At 38.5% G+C, this 14,164-nt stretch overlaps 1 protein-coding gene across 4 annotated transcripts in view; it reads right to left on the bottom strand.

The window, feature by feature from the left end:
* The window catches only part of rps6kal (ribosomal protein S6 kinase a, like), a 132,959-nt gene that overhangs the window by 37,791 nt on the left and 81,004 nt on the right, over positions 1-14,164 (bottom strand). For 3 of the 4 annotated variants that reach the window (XM_043704418.1, XM_043704419.1, XM_043704421.1), the window contains exons 5-10: positions 13,241-13,320; positions 12,575-12,681; positions 12,185-12,222; positions 7,257-7,399; positions 6,059-6,129; positions 3,776-3,864 (exon numbers count right to left, since the gene is read on the bottom strand). In XM_043704418.1, the coding sequence (XP_043560353.1) occupies positions 3,776-3,864; positions 6,059-6,129; positions 7,257-7,399; positions 12,185-12,222; positions 12,575-12,681; positions 13,241-13,320 (528 nt within the window). The remainder of the gene's footprint in view (positions 1-3,775; positions 3,865-6,058; positions 6,130-7,256; positions 7,400-12,184; positions 12,223-12,574; positions 12,682-13,240; positions 13,321-14,164) is intronic. The other variant, XM_043704422.1, reaches the window with a different exon arrangement.

Here is a 14,164-nt window from a genome sequence, read left to right as displayed (position 1 = left end):
AGTGTTGCTGAACAAAGAGACCTTGGAGTGCAGGTTCAGAGCTCCTTGAAAGTGGAGTCACAGGTAGATAGGATAGTGAAGAAGGTGTTTAGTATGCTTTCCTTTATTGGTCAGAGCATTGAACATAGGAGTTGGCAGGTCATTTTGTGGCTCTACAGGATATTGGTTAGGCCACGTTTGGAATATTGTGTGCAATTCTGGTCTCTTTCTAATAGGAAGGATGTTGTGAAAACTTGAAAGGGATCAGAAAAGAGTTACAATGACATTGTCAGGGTTGGAGGGTGTGAGCTATAGGGAGAGGTTGAATAGGCTGGGGCTGTTTTCCCTGGACCATCGGAGGCAGAGCAGCGACCTTACCGATGTTTATAAAATCATGAGGATCATGAATGGGGTAAACAGATAAAATGTTTTCCCTGGGGTGGGGGAGTTCAGAACTGGAGGGCAGAGGTTTAGGGTGGGGGTGGGGGGATTTAAAAGGGAGTTGAAGAGCAACCTTTCAACCCAGAGGGTGGTGCGTCTATGGAATGAGCTGCTAGAAGTAGTGGTGGAGGCTGGCACAATGGCAACATTTCAAAGGGGTGAGTGTGTGGGTGGTGTGTGAGAGTCAGGGGTGTGTAGGTGTGCACGCGTGGGGTTGGCGTGTGCTCGTGGGATGGGGGATGTGCTTGTGTGGGGATGGGCGTACACTCTGATGCAGCAATGGACAGTGACCTGAAAAATGTTGCTTCTCCCAGGCTGACTTGTAGAAATGCACTGACGACAGGCCCATCCTCACACTCCGGAAGCTGCAGGTCTGTTTAAAGCAGATGGCAAAGTTCTGTGAGCAACTCCTTCTTAAAGTAAAGCTCCCGATTCAGGTGAAGGGAGACCTGGAAGACCTAAGGCTTTCTGTTTTGAGTATTTTTTTCTCCAGCTCACTCTCTGCAGACTCTTCAAGACACCTTGCCATCTCACTCAAACAAAAACAGAAATTGCTGGAAAATCTCAGCAGGTCTGGCTACATCTATGGAGAGAAATCAGAGTTAACGTTTCAGGTTCAGTGACCCTTCAGAACATTTCTCTTTCATCTCACTCTCTCTCTCTCTCGTGCTACAACCCAGGAGGAATTGCAACTACAAGTACATGATCTGGACCAAATGGTACACTTTTGTAGTCAAGTAACACAGCAATCCTCAAAAACCTCATTTTTAACTATCTCCTCAAAGCACACATCACTTCTGTAAACTCAAACTGAACCAGACAGAAATCAGGAACAAACCTGCAAAGAACAAAGAACAATACAGCACAAGTACAGGCTCTTTGATTCACCAAGGCCGGCACTGATTCCGAATCATTATTTAGACCTGCTACTTATTGCACTTACACAGTGTCTATTCCTCGGTTTGCTTCCCATTCGTGTGTCTATTAAGACATGCCTTAAATGTTGCAAACGTACCTGCTTCCACTACCTCCACTGGTGGTGCGTTCCACGCACCTACACTCTATGAAAAATTTTCCCTGCACTTTCCCTCCTCTCCCCCCCCCCCCAGTCAACTTGAACCTGTGCCCTCTTGTAGTTGACCTTCCCACCTTGGGGAAAAGCCTCTGACTATCCACCCTATCTATGCTTCTCAATTTTGTAGACTTCTGTCAAGTCACCCCTCAGCCTCCGTCTTGCCAGCAAAAATAATCCAAGTTTATTCAGCCTCTCATCACACCAAAAACCCTCCAGACCAGGCAACACCCTGGCAAACCTTCCCTCATCCTTTCCAAAGCATCCAAGTCCTTCTCGTAGTGTGGCTACCAGATCTGCACACAAAATCCAAATTTAGCCTAACTAAAGTTTTGAATAGCTGCAACATAGCTTGCCAACTTTTAAATTCAATGTCCCAGCCAATGAAGACAAGCGTGCTGTATTGCCTTTTGACCACATTTTCCACTTGTGTTGCCACTTTCAGGGATCCATGGACCTGTATGCCCAGATTCCTCTGCATGTCAGTGCTCCTAAGGCATCTGCCATTTATGATATAATTCATACCTGAAATTGATCTTCTAAAGTGCATCACCTTGTATTTGTCTGGATTCAACCCCATCTGCCATTTCTCTGCCTAAATCTGCAATCCATGTCCCACTGTAACTTCTGACAATCCTCCTATCTGCAACTCCATCAATTTTGGTGTCATCTGTAAATTTACTAATTCCAAAAAACACCCTTCTACCACTACTCTCTGTTTTCTATGACCAAGCTGGTTCTGTATCCATCTAGCTAGGACACCCTGGATCCCATGAGACTCCTTTTGTGCTAGCCTGTCATGAGACACCTTATCAAATGCCTTATTAAAGTCCATATACACAACCTTCTCTCATCAATCATTCTTGTCATCTCCTCAAAAAACAATCAAATTGGTGAGACATGACCTTCCCGATGTTGATGATCACCAACAAGTCAATTTTCTTCCAAATGTGAACAGATTCTGTCTCTCAGTATGTTCTCCAACAGCTTCCCAACCTCATGTCAGGGTCAACAGATTACAATTACCTAGATTAGCTTAAACAAAGGAACAATATTGGCCATTCTTCAGTCCTCTGGAACCTCACCTGAGGCCAAAGAGGATGTAAATATATCTGTTAAGGCCCCAATTATTTCCTTCCTTGCTTCCCAAAGTATCGTGGATAGATACCAATCTGGCCCTGGGACTTGTGAACTTTAATGCATTTCAAAACAGCCAAACTTCCTCTTTCATTATGTTGATCTGCATGAAAGTATTTGTACACCTTTCCCTAACCTCAATATCCCTCATGTCCCTCTCTTTGGTGGCTATTAATGTAAAGTTCATGGTCTCTTTAAACATCATTGATAGAGTGGCTGAGATGGGTGGGGGCCTTCAGGTTGCTGAATTTATGTGCAGCTGAGGAAGATCATGAGGACATTACCTAAAATGGTAAGGATGACAGAAGTGATATCAGATCGGCACAACACACTTGAGTGTTGCCTGCACATTTCCAGCACAGATTCACAAAATCTACATGAACAACCCCAGCAAGAATGAGCTCCAAGCATGGCACGCCACAAGTGTATGTACATGGTACAGACACTATTTTGGTAATGAAACCACACCATAGTGTCAAAGCTTCAATGAAGACCAACCTTGTGATCCAAAGCTCCACATGGCTATAACACAAATCTACAAGGGACAGAGCATAAGCTGCAATAAAGCAAACATATAGTTCAGATTTCAGTACCCTCCACAAGTTGCTGAATGTGTGAATTTATCAACTACCTATTCAAGTTGCTAATCTCAAAAAATTCATAAGAAAAATCTGATATTTAACAAAAGGGTGAATGAGGACATGAGAAATCAAATGAAGTTGCTTCAACTTAAAGTTGGCCTAATGAACTGTTATAGTCTTTTCCAGTGTTACCTCCTATATTTATTCACAGTTATGCTTTGGGCTGCCCTACAGATTAAGAATTCTGTTTGGTGCCGAAGCAAATTTATAATGATTTGTACTGGGGACACAGCAAACATCAAAAAAATGATTGACCTCCTTAACATTATAGAACAAGAAACTGTAAACATTATACTTAAAGAAATCAAAAGAAATGCAATCGAAAAAGCTATTTCTAGGTTACAGTTAGCCAACATTGTAAATATATATATAAAAGTGAATTCTAATTTTACTTTATTCTCAACGCCAATACACTTTTATTAGCTATCAAATATGCATTCATTCAAATTGGAAACAATAACTTCAATAAAGAGATGAATGATTATTTTAAAACATGAATCAGTACCTAGTCTGTTCCCAGGATTTCGTTTGAATAACATTCTGAGAAGACCTTGAGCTTCTGGACTAAGAAACTGAGGCATTCCTAATTTAGCCCTTGGAAAAAGCAAATCAATTCATTAACATAAAATAAAGATTTGCAGATGTTGGAAATCTGAAACATAAACAGAAATTTTTGGAGAAACTCGAGGTCTGGCAGTTTGGCACAGAGAAGACAGTTAACATTTCAGGTCCAGTGACGTTCACTCAGAACAGTTCTGAAGAAGAATAACTGCACCCCAAATGTTAACTCCTCTTTCTCTCCACAATTGCTGCCAGACTTGTGGAGTTTCTTCAGCAATTTTTTTTTGTTCCAAATCAATTCATTATTTTACTTAAATGATACAACACTGCATACTAACACATAGCAGTCATTTTATGGTCTTCACTGAGCATAGAGTATTTCAGTTGCGTTTTTACATTCTTGATAATTCCCATTTCAAGAATGATAGGACATTTGCGCCTATTCTGTCTATAATATTCCCATAAGTAATTTGATTCAGATGCAGGAGTTTAGAAGATTAAGGGGAGACTTAATAGAGACGTACAAAATAATACATGGCTTGGAAAAGGTGGATGCTAGGAAATTGTTTCCGTTAGACGAGGAGACTAGGAACCGTGGACACAGCCTTAGAATTAGAGGGGGTCATTTCAGAACAGAAATGCGGAGACATTTCTTCAGCCAGAGAGTGGTGGGCCTGTCGAATTCATTGCCACAGAGTGCAGTGAAGCCAGGACGCTAAATGTCTTCAAGATTGATAGATTCTTGTTGTCTAGAGGAATTAAGGGCTACGGGGAGAACGCTGGTAAGTGGAGCTGAAATGCACATCAGCCATGATTGAATGGCGGAGTGGACTCGATGGGCCGAATGGTCTTACTTCCACTCCTATGTCTTATGGTCTTATCAATGGCATGAACTTGCCATGGTGTGACACAGGAATTCTGATTACCGTAAGTACTTTGATGGTAAATTCTGTCAGCATAGACCAAAGTTGCCATTCTGAAAATGGCTGAATGAACACAAGATTTTGTTCTTCAGGATTAAGGAATACCATTCCTTTGAAATATTTTAGGGATGTTTTACATTTTAAGATGCAAACTACGTGGTTACAGACCCATTCCCCAAAGTGGAAAATCTTGAGAATAATTTCAGTTAACTATGAAATACATATTTAGAATGCACCAGAAATAAAACTGATCAGAACCATTTCTAAATAAGTTTGAAGTGACGATATTCTAATATTCAGTCTCTCATTCAACACCATCATGCACAAAGAGTGTGGAATTGCACAGATCCAATCGGACACTTGTTACCAGCACAAATAAAATGACAAAATTAAATCAGTTTACACTGTAAACAGCAGGCAGCAGTGATTGATTTTGACACTGCAATCTCATTTTGTGTTTTCAGATGAAATATGCAATTTGCTGCAATTTAAGTTTGTTTATGACATGAGTTGTAATCCACAATTAAATATGCGCGTTGTAATCACTCGGAATCCATTATTCTCCATTTAAATTAGACACCTTCATCTACTCCTGACAGATTGAAGTGCATATGTCAAGCAATTCTTAAGGGCACATGGGATCACAGAGCACTAATTGTAAAGTCATAACGTAGAACTTTTCAGCTTTCAAAACTAATGTAATGTGTTTTGTTTTCGTATTAGCATTAATATCATATAAACTGCATAAAACACATTCAAAGAGTCAAACTAATCTAGTGGATTGAGGCCAAACTGTAACTTGAAGGCTTGCTCATTGAAAGTGCTGCATGGCCTTGCATTTTATCCTGCACATTTCTGTTAATTGCATTTAGATAGATTTCATTCTGACTGCAGAAAATAACAGGCCACTCCCAAACCTGCCACACTAAAAATAAACCCAAGACCTATATTTTTCATCGTTTTAACTGGAACTCTTTATTTTAAAAACAAATAAGGAGTAAACAGCAGTAATCAGCAAAACAGAATATACAATTGCCAAAAATAGAAATGGAAATTGAAAACTATACATCCTATTTAAATCTTACTTCCTTCAATTCATCACAATTAGGTAACATATCTATAACACACTCATATTTGAACTAAACATTTATAAAAGTTTATCCAAAGTCTAATATTTTCCTGTAACCTCAAGAAAGGTCACAACAGGAGCTTTGATAAAGTGATCACCAAGTTACCAAGTGTGAAACTCCCTGCAAGCTGGCATGTGATTATGAATTGCAAGACAGTATATTGAACAAACTTACTTCAGTATCATGTTCATGGTTTCATTCCGGTCTTTGCCTTGAAATGGCAACGTACCAGTAAGCATTTCAAACTAAAGTTGAATGAGAATTGAAGATATCAGTAAAGCAAATATTATTAAGTACATAGCTTCCTCTAAAATCAGTAAAAGTATGAAAGCTAGTAGACAGCATTCAAATAACAAATGTTAGCTGGGTATCAGCATCATATACGACTTTTAAAAAAAATTAAGATTTATATTTAAAGACAAAACAAATTTGAAAAGATGGAAACCAGTAATATTTACTAATCATTGATTCAGTATAAAAACAAGATGCAGAGCTGGGTTCAATTCTAGACTCGCCGAGTGTCTGAGTGGAGTTTGCACATTCTCCCCGTGTCTGCGTGAGTTTCCTCCTGGTGCTCCAGTTTCCTCCCACAATCCAAAGATGAGCAGGTTAGGTGAATTGGCCATGCTAAATTGCCCACAATGTTCAGGGATGTGTAGGTTAGGTGCATTAGTCAGGAGTAAATGCAGAGTAATTGGGTAGGGGAATGGATCTGGGTGAGTTACTCTTCAGAGGGTCAGTGCGGACTTGTTGGGCCAAAGGATCTGTTTCCACACTGTAGTGATTCTATGATTCTATCACTAATAAGTCAGTTCTGTCTTAATAAAAATAGAAAATAATTGCATTCCTTTAAGGTGTGGTGAGTGACTTGGCACTCCAAATTCAATGCTGCTATGAAACAATTTCTGCTTGGCCACAAAGCTAAAGCTGGAATATAAAGGGAGTTAGCACCTTGGGGCACTCAGGATTATGAATCTGTGAACTCTGGTTGCGAACTCTAAATTGTCAGGAATTCCACACTGGAACCCTGAGCATAGAGCAAATATGGTTCTCAGAAATTCAAGCCACCAACTGAAATTTCCATGAAAGAACAAACTTAAATCCCCACATGAACGAGAGTGATGTTGACAAACAACTTCTGAGTTACATGCTGACAGCAACTTCAACGTCCTCATATCGCCAAGCTATCCATAGTTAATAAGCCTAGAGCATTTAATTCCCTATGCAGTACAAGTCTACCCCACAAAATCTGGGTAAAAGTGCACAATGGAGCCAAACAGAAAATTCTACACTAGGATCCAGTCACTTACACTAAGCAAAATATGAAACAGAAAAACAAATCAAAGCTAGGCAAGCAAAATCTCACACATACCATAAGCACACCAAATGACCACCAATCTGCACTCTGTGTGTGGCCTCGCCTGTTTACTACTTCTGGTGCCATGTACTCCACAGTACCACAGAATGAGTATGCCTTCTTTTCTTGGTCAACTGACTCTTTACTTAGCCCAAAATCTATAAATAAGAGTCATGTCAAAAATGTGAACACTGTAAATAAGCAATCTTTTTAAAGCACAAATGATTAAACATACGTTACTAAAACAGCCATGCATATGCGCATATAATTTGACAAGCTTGTTGCAGGGACAGTTGGGAGAGGAAGGAATGATAGTCAGGAAGCATATTATATATTTTCTTGACCTGTATCAAAAGTAATGTACAGAAAAGTTAAACGTTTGGAAAAACACACAAGTTTCACCTTGTGAAATTTGCTAAAATGAATAAATATGAATACCTAATGGTCAGATCATTAGCTATCCAGAGTTGATATTTGAATATATCCTACCAACAAAACAACATACTAGATTTGACTCTAGTTAGTGACTAGTGGATTATAATATCCAAGGCCTGATAGCTGGAATTCCCATTCAATTGTGAAAAGAAATTATTTAATATTATTTCCCATGAGATTATCTGAACTAGACTGCTGAATTGTACAAAAAGGTTTAAAAAGGCAAAATGGAGGAATTTAATGAATTACAGCAACCACCTTAATGATAAATTTAAAGAGCAGTTTTATGGAAGAGACGTATAACGATAAGGGCAGCAGACGCATTGAACATCACCATCTGCCAATCTCCAATTCAAGTTACACACAAACCTAACTTGGAAGTATATCGCAGTCCTTCATCATTGCTGGATCATAATCCTGGATTTCCCATCCTGAACAGCATTGTTGGTAAATCTCTACACTGCATGGACTGCAGCAATTCAAAAAGGCAGTTCATCACCACCTATTCAGAAGCAATTTAGGATAGGCAATAGGTAATGGATGAGCCAGTAATGCTCACATCTCATGAACAAATTAAAAGGGAACAAACTATCACCAAATCATTCAGAAATACAGAAGAGGCCTTCAGCCCATCGAGTCCTGATTGTGAAAAATATACTTCTACTTACATTAACCTTATTTCCCAGCACTAGGCCCATAGCCTTAAATATTATATCACTTCAAGTGCTCATCCAAGAACTTTTTAAACATGTTGAGATTTCCCACCTCAACTGCCCTCCATGGCAGTGTATTCCAGACCTCCACTACCCTCTGTGTTGAAATATTTTTCCTCACAACTTTGTGCCTTTCACATTAAAATTACATTCCCTCGTTATTAACCTTATTTATGCCCCTCAACCTTATAAACCTCTATCAGGTCCCTCCTCAACTTTCACTGCTCCAAAGAAATCAACCTGCGTTTATCTAGCCTTTCTTTATTGCTGAAATGCTCCATCCCAGGCAACATCCTGGTGAATCTCCTTTTCCCCCCCTTCCAACACAATCACTTTCTTCCTACACAATCACTCTCTTCCTACAGTGTGGTGGCCAGAACTGCACATGGTACTCCAGCTGTAGCTTAACCAAACTTCTGTACAGCTCCAACATAACCTCCCTGCTCTTCTAATGTATACCATGACAGGTGAAGGTAAACATAGCGTTTGCCATCTTAACTATCCTATTAACCTGTCTGCTAACTTCAGGGATCTGTGGACAAATACTTTAAGATCCCTCTGTTTGTTTAAGCTTCCTAGTGGCTTACCATTCACTGAGTACTCTCTTAACTTCTTCCAAAGTGCATCACCTCACATTTATTAGAGATAGTTCCCATTTGCTACTGATCTGCCCATCTGACCAATCCATTTATACCCTCCAATAACCTCACACTTCTCTCCTCACTGTCAACTACCCTGCCAAACTCTATATCTCTATATTGTGGGCGACACGGTGGCACAGTGGTTAGCACTGCTGCCTCACAGCCCATCTGACCAATCCATTTATACCCTCCAATAACCTCACACTTCTCTCCTCACTGTCAACTACCCTGCCAAACTCTATATCATCGCAAACTTACTTATCATCCTCACATTCTCATCTACATCATTTTTGAATATCATAAATACTAAGGGACCCAGCACCAATCCTTGTGAATTTTGGGTAATAGGGAGAAACTGGCAATGGGGGGGTTCAAGGAGTATGAGGTTGGAGGTTGTGGAATAGAGATCCCCTAAGGTGATGAGATTGTGGTTGGTCTGGGAGATCAGGTCATGGTCAAGGGCTCCAGTCACACAAAATACTATCACCCTCTGCCTTCTGTCATTTATCCAAGTTACTCTGGATTCAATGGGATTTGACCTTGTTTATCAGTTTGCCACGTGGGGCCTTGTCAAAATGTCTTGCTGAAATCCATATAAATTACTCCAACAGCCCGAAATTTCAAGGTACCCTTCCAAGCTGTACTTAGGTCGCACCCATGAAGTCAAATGCAAGAGGAATGTATACAGTAAATGGCAGGACTTTTTAAAGCATTGATAAACAGCAGGATCTTGAGCTGCAAGTCCATAACTCCCTGAAAGTGGCAACACAAGTGAATAAGGTGGCAAAGAAGGTGTATGGTGCGTTTGTCTTCATTGATCATGGTATTGAGTATAAAAGTTGGCAAGTCATGCTGCAGTTGCATTAGATTTTAGTTAGGCCACATTTGGAGTACTGCGTGCCGTTCCGGTCGCCACACAATAGGAAGGATGTGGATGCCTTGTAGAGGAGCAAAAGACATTTACCAGGATGTTGCCTGGTTTGGAGTGCATTAGCTATACGGATAGATTGGACAAATTTGGATTGTTTGCATTTGAGCATTTGGAAGCTCGGGGGGGGGCGGGGAGGGGAGTGTTGGTGACCTGATAGAAGTATATAAGATTATGAAAGGTATGACTAGGGTGGATAGTCAGAGTCTTTTTCCCAGGGTGGAAATGTCAAATACAAAAGGGCATAGGGTTTAAGTTGAGAGGGGAAACAGTTAAAGATGTGGAAAGAAAGTTTTCCTTTTACAAAAGGCAGTGAGCGCTTGGAACATGCTGCCAGGGGTAGAAGCAGAGATGATAGCAGTGTTTAAGAGGCATTTAGGCATACCCATGAACCAGAAGGGAGTAGCTAGACTCAGGCCATGTGCAGGCAGATGGGATTAGTTTAGAATGCCATCATGATATGTGGGCCGAAGGGCCTGTTCTTTGTGCTGTACTGTTCTATGCTCCATGTACTTTCATCCAAACACATGGTCACCTCCTCAAAAATTCCACTTGATGTGTTAGGCATAACCTCCCTTTGACAAAGCCATGCTGACTATTCCTGAACAAACCATGCCTCTCTAAATGGAGGCGATTTTTCTGCTTCACCATTTCTTTCAAAAGTTTCTCTACCACTGATTCTAATCCAGGATTAAGTTCCATTGTAAAGTAAACTGCTCACAATTTAGTATTATTAATACTAAGTCCTGGACTGAATCTCATGAGGATAATTTTAAGTTTTACACATAATAAACATTTGTGCACATCAGACATCCCAACTGACCAAAAAATAATAAATAAATAATCAGTTCTAATAGTTTTGGAAAAGAACTCGTGATTAACCACCAAGCTTTCATGTTAATGGTGTTACTTCCCATTTCTATCAATAAATAGGTTTATCAGAACCAACACAAATGTGTATTAGTTGAATCAGAATTTTATTCAGGTCAGGACGCGAATACATCAAAAGTTCTGTTGGAACACTGTATTTCTTTAAATGGCTACACTATTACAATCTTTAGTTTTATTAAGTTGAGCTTTAATTAAGATTCAAATTAAAAGCTATAACTTGCACGTGTAGCCATTTAGGTGACAATGCCTAAACTAATCTGAGAAATCCTACTCCAAGAAGTGGGCAATCATTTGGATGTACAAAATTAAATACATTAAAGGCTGTTCATAAAAATAATTCTGTATATGTACGGTACTAATTTCTTAAAACAACTTCAACTTTATTTTATAAAGTCATTTTGTACTGCAAATTTTAATTACATTTTAGACTACATTTTACATCTAAATAACATTTTTGCCTTATCAGCATGAAACAAAGTGGATGGATCCAATTCAGCATGAAACAAAGTGAACTATGAACCTAGCTTCAATTTACAGAAAAGCCACTTGCTACAGTGACTTTTTCTGGAGTAATTTGTTCAAAATAACAGTGGGGAAATAAAGCATTGGAATGGTCTAACAAATGAAGGTTAATCCATAACCAATCATGCTTCCGGGTATTTCGAAGACAATTGAAGGCTGAGTAGGTGAGATGCACAGGACTTCAGATCCTTACTTTAATGTTCTCAAAATATTCAAGAGAATTTTTAACAAAATACAAACACAGTGACTTCTATCATTCACTATTATGTTCGGGCTCGAGGTTGACTATAAGAAAGATTAATTACATGAATTTGTTGCGAATACAATTTATTTTCTGTTGTTAGTGTGTTTATATTGCATTTCTTTTAATCTCACTTTTAATGTAAGTGAAATAATCTAAAAGAAGATGCTGTTTTATTCATCATTTACTGAATGACAAGAAAGGGATCATCATTATATCACTAAGGAAGGAAAACTAAGCAATAAGATAACTCTCAAATATTGTTGCAGATCATTTGCTGGCAGCCGTCTGGACTCCATCCAACATTTGCCAATTAGGCTTTTGACTGAAAGGCAACAAATATTTCCACCATTTTGCACAAAAAAAAAATGCTTTGGTTAGAATTCAACTACCTGAGCAAAAGACAGGCTCAGAACAGCAAACCTAGCCATTATACTTGCAAGTCCAAGCAAATTCTAAGTCTGCTTTTCTTTAAAAGTCACAGAATTATATTAAAGATTGACAAAACAACCTTGTTCATACATAAAATAATTATCTACATAGTTAATGCACTGGGTGGTGAATGCACCTACCTGTTAACTTGATATGTCCTCCTTCATCAAGTAAAATGCTGAAATTAAAATTCACATTCTCCAATGTACATAAGTTTTAATGAATTCTTACAAAAATTATTTACAATTATAAAGAATATTTACAAAGAAAATGAGCATTTGTTTTTAAAGTATGCTAGTAATTTATATTAATTTTGTGCAAAACATTATCACAAATTTTCAGAAGGTATTTCAAACCATTATAAAAATTCTGTGAAATAAGGTTAATATAAAATTCAACTAGTTCTAATTAGCAATGTAAACATGGCATTTAAAAAAATGATTAACTATTTAAGATTATAATTTAAATATTCATAAAATGCATAATGGATAAATATGTAATATAAATCCAGAAGAAAATAAAGGATTTACTTTTCTGGCTTTAGATCTCTGTACACTATTCCCAAACTGTGTAGATGATCCAAAGCAAGGGCCAATTCTGCGAGGTAGAACTTGACATCTTCCTCAGTAAACATGACCTATATGAGGAACTGTATTATTTTATCAATTCTATGACGTCAGTACAATAACCTGCACAGACAGGAGGTATATTTACTAAAATAATCATAATGCTGTTTTTACAAATATTAATTTTGAAGAGATATCCAATTTTTCACTAAATACAGACCAAACCAAAAAAGCATTGACGTGCAATTTATTGATGATGCTACAAATACAAACAAATCATCAGGCTAAACATACTCTCATAACTGAAGCATTAGAGACACAGCAGTATGAAGGTTAAAGCTAACTGAACAAAACTAGATTTGAAAATCGTACGTTTTTGTTTGGGACAGTCTCAAATTACGACGGATGGTAAATTAACAAGGAAGAAAATTATTTTGACATCCTTCCTTCTATTAGGTTTGTTCCATTATGGACACTTGCAATTTACTCTCTCTCGGATGACAAATGTATCGGGTTACGATGGAATACCGGAGGACTGTCAGCATGTTTTATTTTCTTTCATCATTTTCCTTAAAACTTGAATTTACTTTCACATCAACAGTTATGTGAAAATGATATCTGATATCTTACCTCTTTGGATAAGCGTGTAAATACATCCCCTCCCCTGAGGAAATCCAAAATTAGATAAAGTTTCCCTTCAGTCTGAAAGGCTGAAGCAAAAATTAGTGAAATGAGTGAAAAGCATAAGTTTTGGAACCATACTATACCAGCAACAGGTTGATAACCAAGCTGAGATCTGTGTTGCTTGAATGCAAGGAGCACCAGATGTAATCTACAACCTGCAAAAGTTTCTAACAGCACAAAAAGATTGAAAAATGGGAGAATTGGGAGCCTCTGACATGTGCAACATGCAAAAACTGGATTCACTAGCCGAGTGAAAGGTTTCTTTTTCAAGAAAAAAAAGTACTGCATTAGATTCTGAGTGATTAAACAAAAAAGTGCATTTTCATCCAAAATAAACAAATTTTATAATCCAAAGATGTATACAGCACAGAAAGAGAGCAGCTCAAGACAGAATGAAAAGTTGTTGCTAAGCTATCCATCCGTCAACCATATTGTCTTCCTTCTATCAATACATTCTGGCTAACGCCCTTGCATTAACAGCTTCCAGTACCTCATTACCATGGTCAGTTTGTTCATTCACTCTTGTAGCCACTGTTTACATTCAGACAGGCTGCAAGACCCTTAGATCTGTTGAAAGATTGCTTGGGTACAGGAACCAGAACTGGAGAAAGTGAAAGCTGTCAGGTAGTTCAGCTGTACATCTGAACAGTGCAGGGACCAATGTCTGGGAAAAACATACCTAGTGCAGGGGAGAGGTTACTGAACTAAATAGTGAGGGGAAACAATTAAGTAAGTGGAAATGTGGCATATAAACACAAACAATAGAATAATGAAGCAGGGGAGCAATTTGGAAACTTAGCAGAATGTGGTAGGAAGTGGCAAAACATACAAAGAGTGCATCAGCAGAGAAAGGATTATGAATGCACTGAG

Source organism: Chiloscyllium plagiosum, chromosome 15, assembly GCF_004010195.1.
Source record: "Chiloscyllium plagiosum isolate BGI_BamShark_2017 chromosome 15, ASM401019v2, whole genome shotgun sequence".
Taxonomy (NCBI): domain Eukaryota; kingdom Metazoa; phylum Chordata; class Chondrichthyes; order Orectolobiformes; family Hemiscylliidae; genus Chiloscyllium; species Chiloscyllium plagiosum.
Note: the sequence above shows the minus strand (reverse complement) of the source record. Positions and strands in the feature narration are given on the sequence as shown.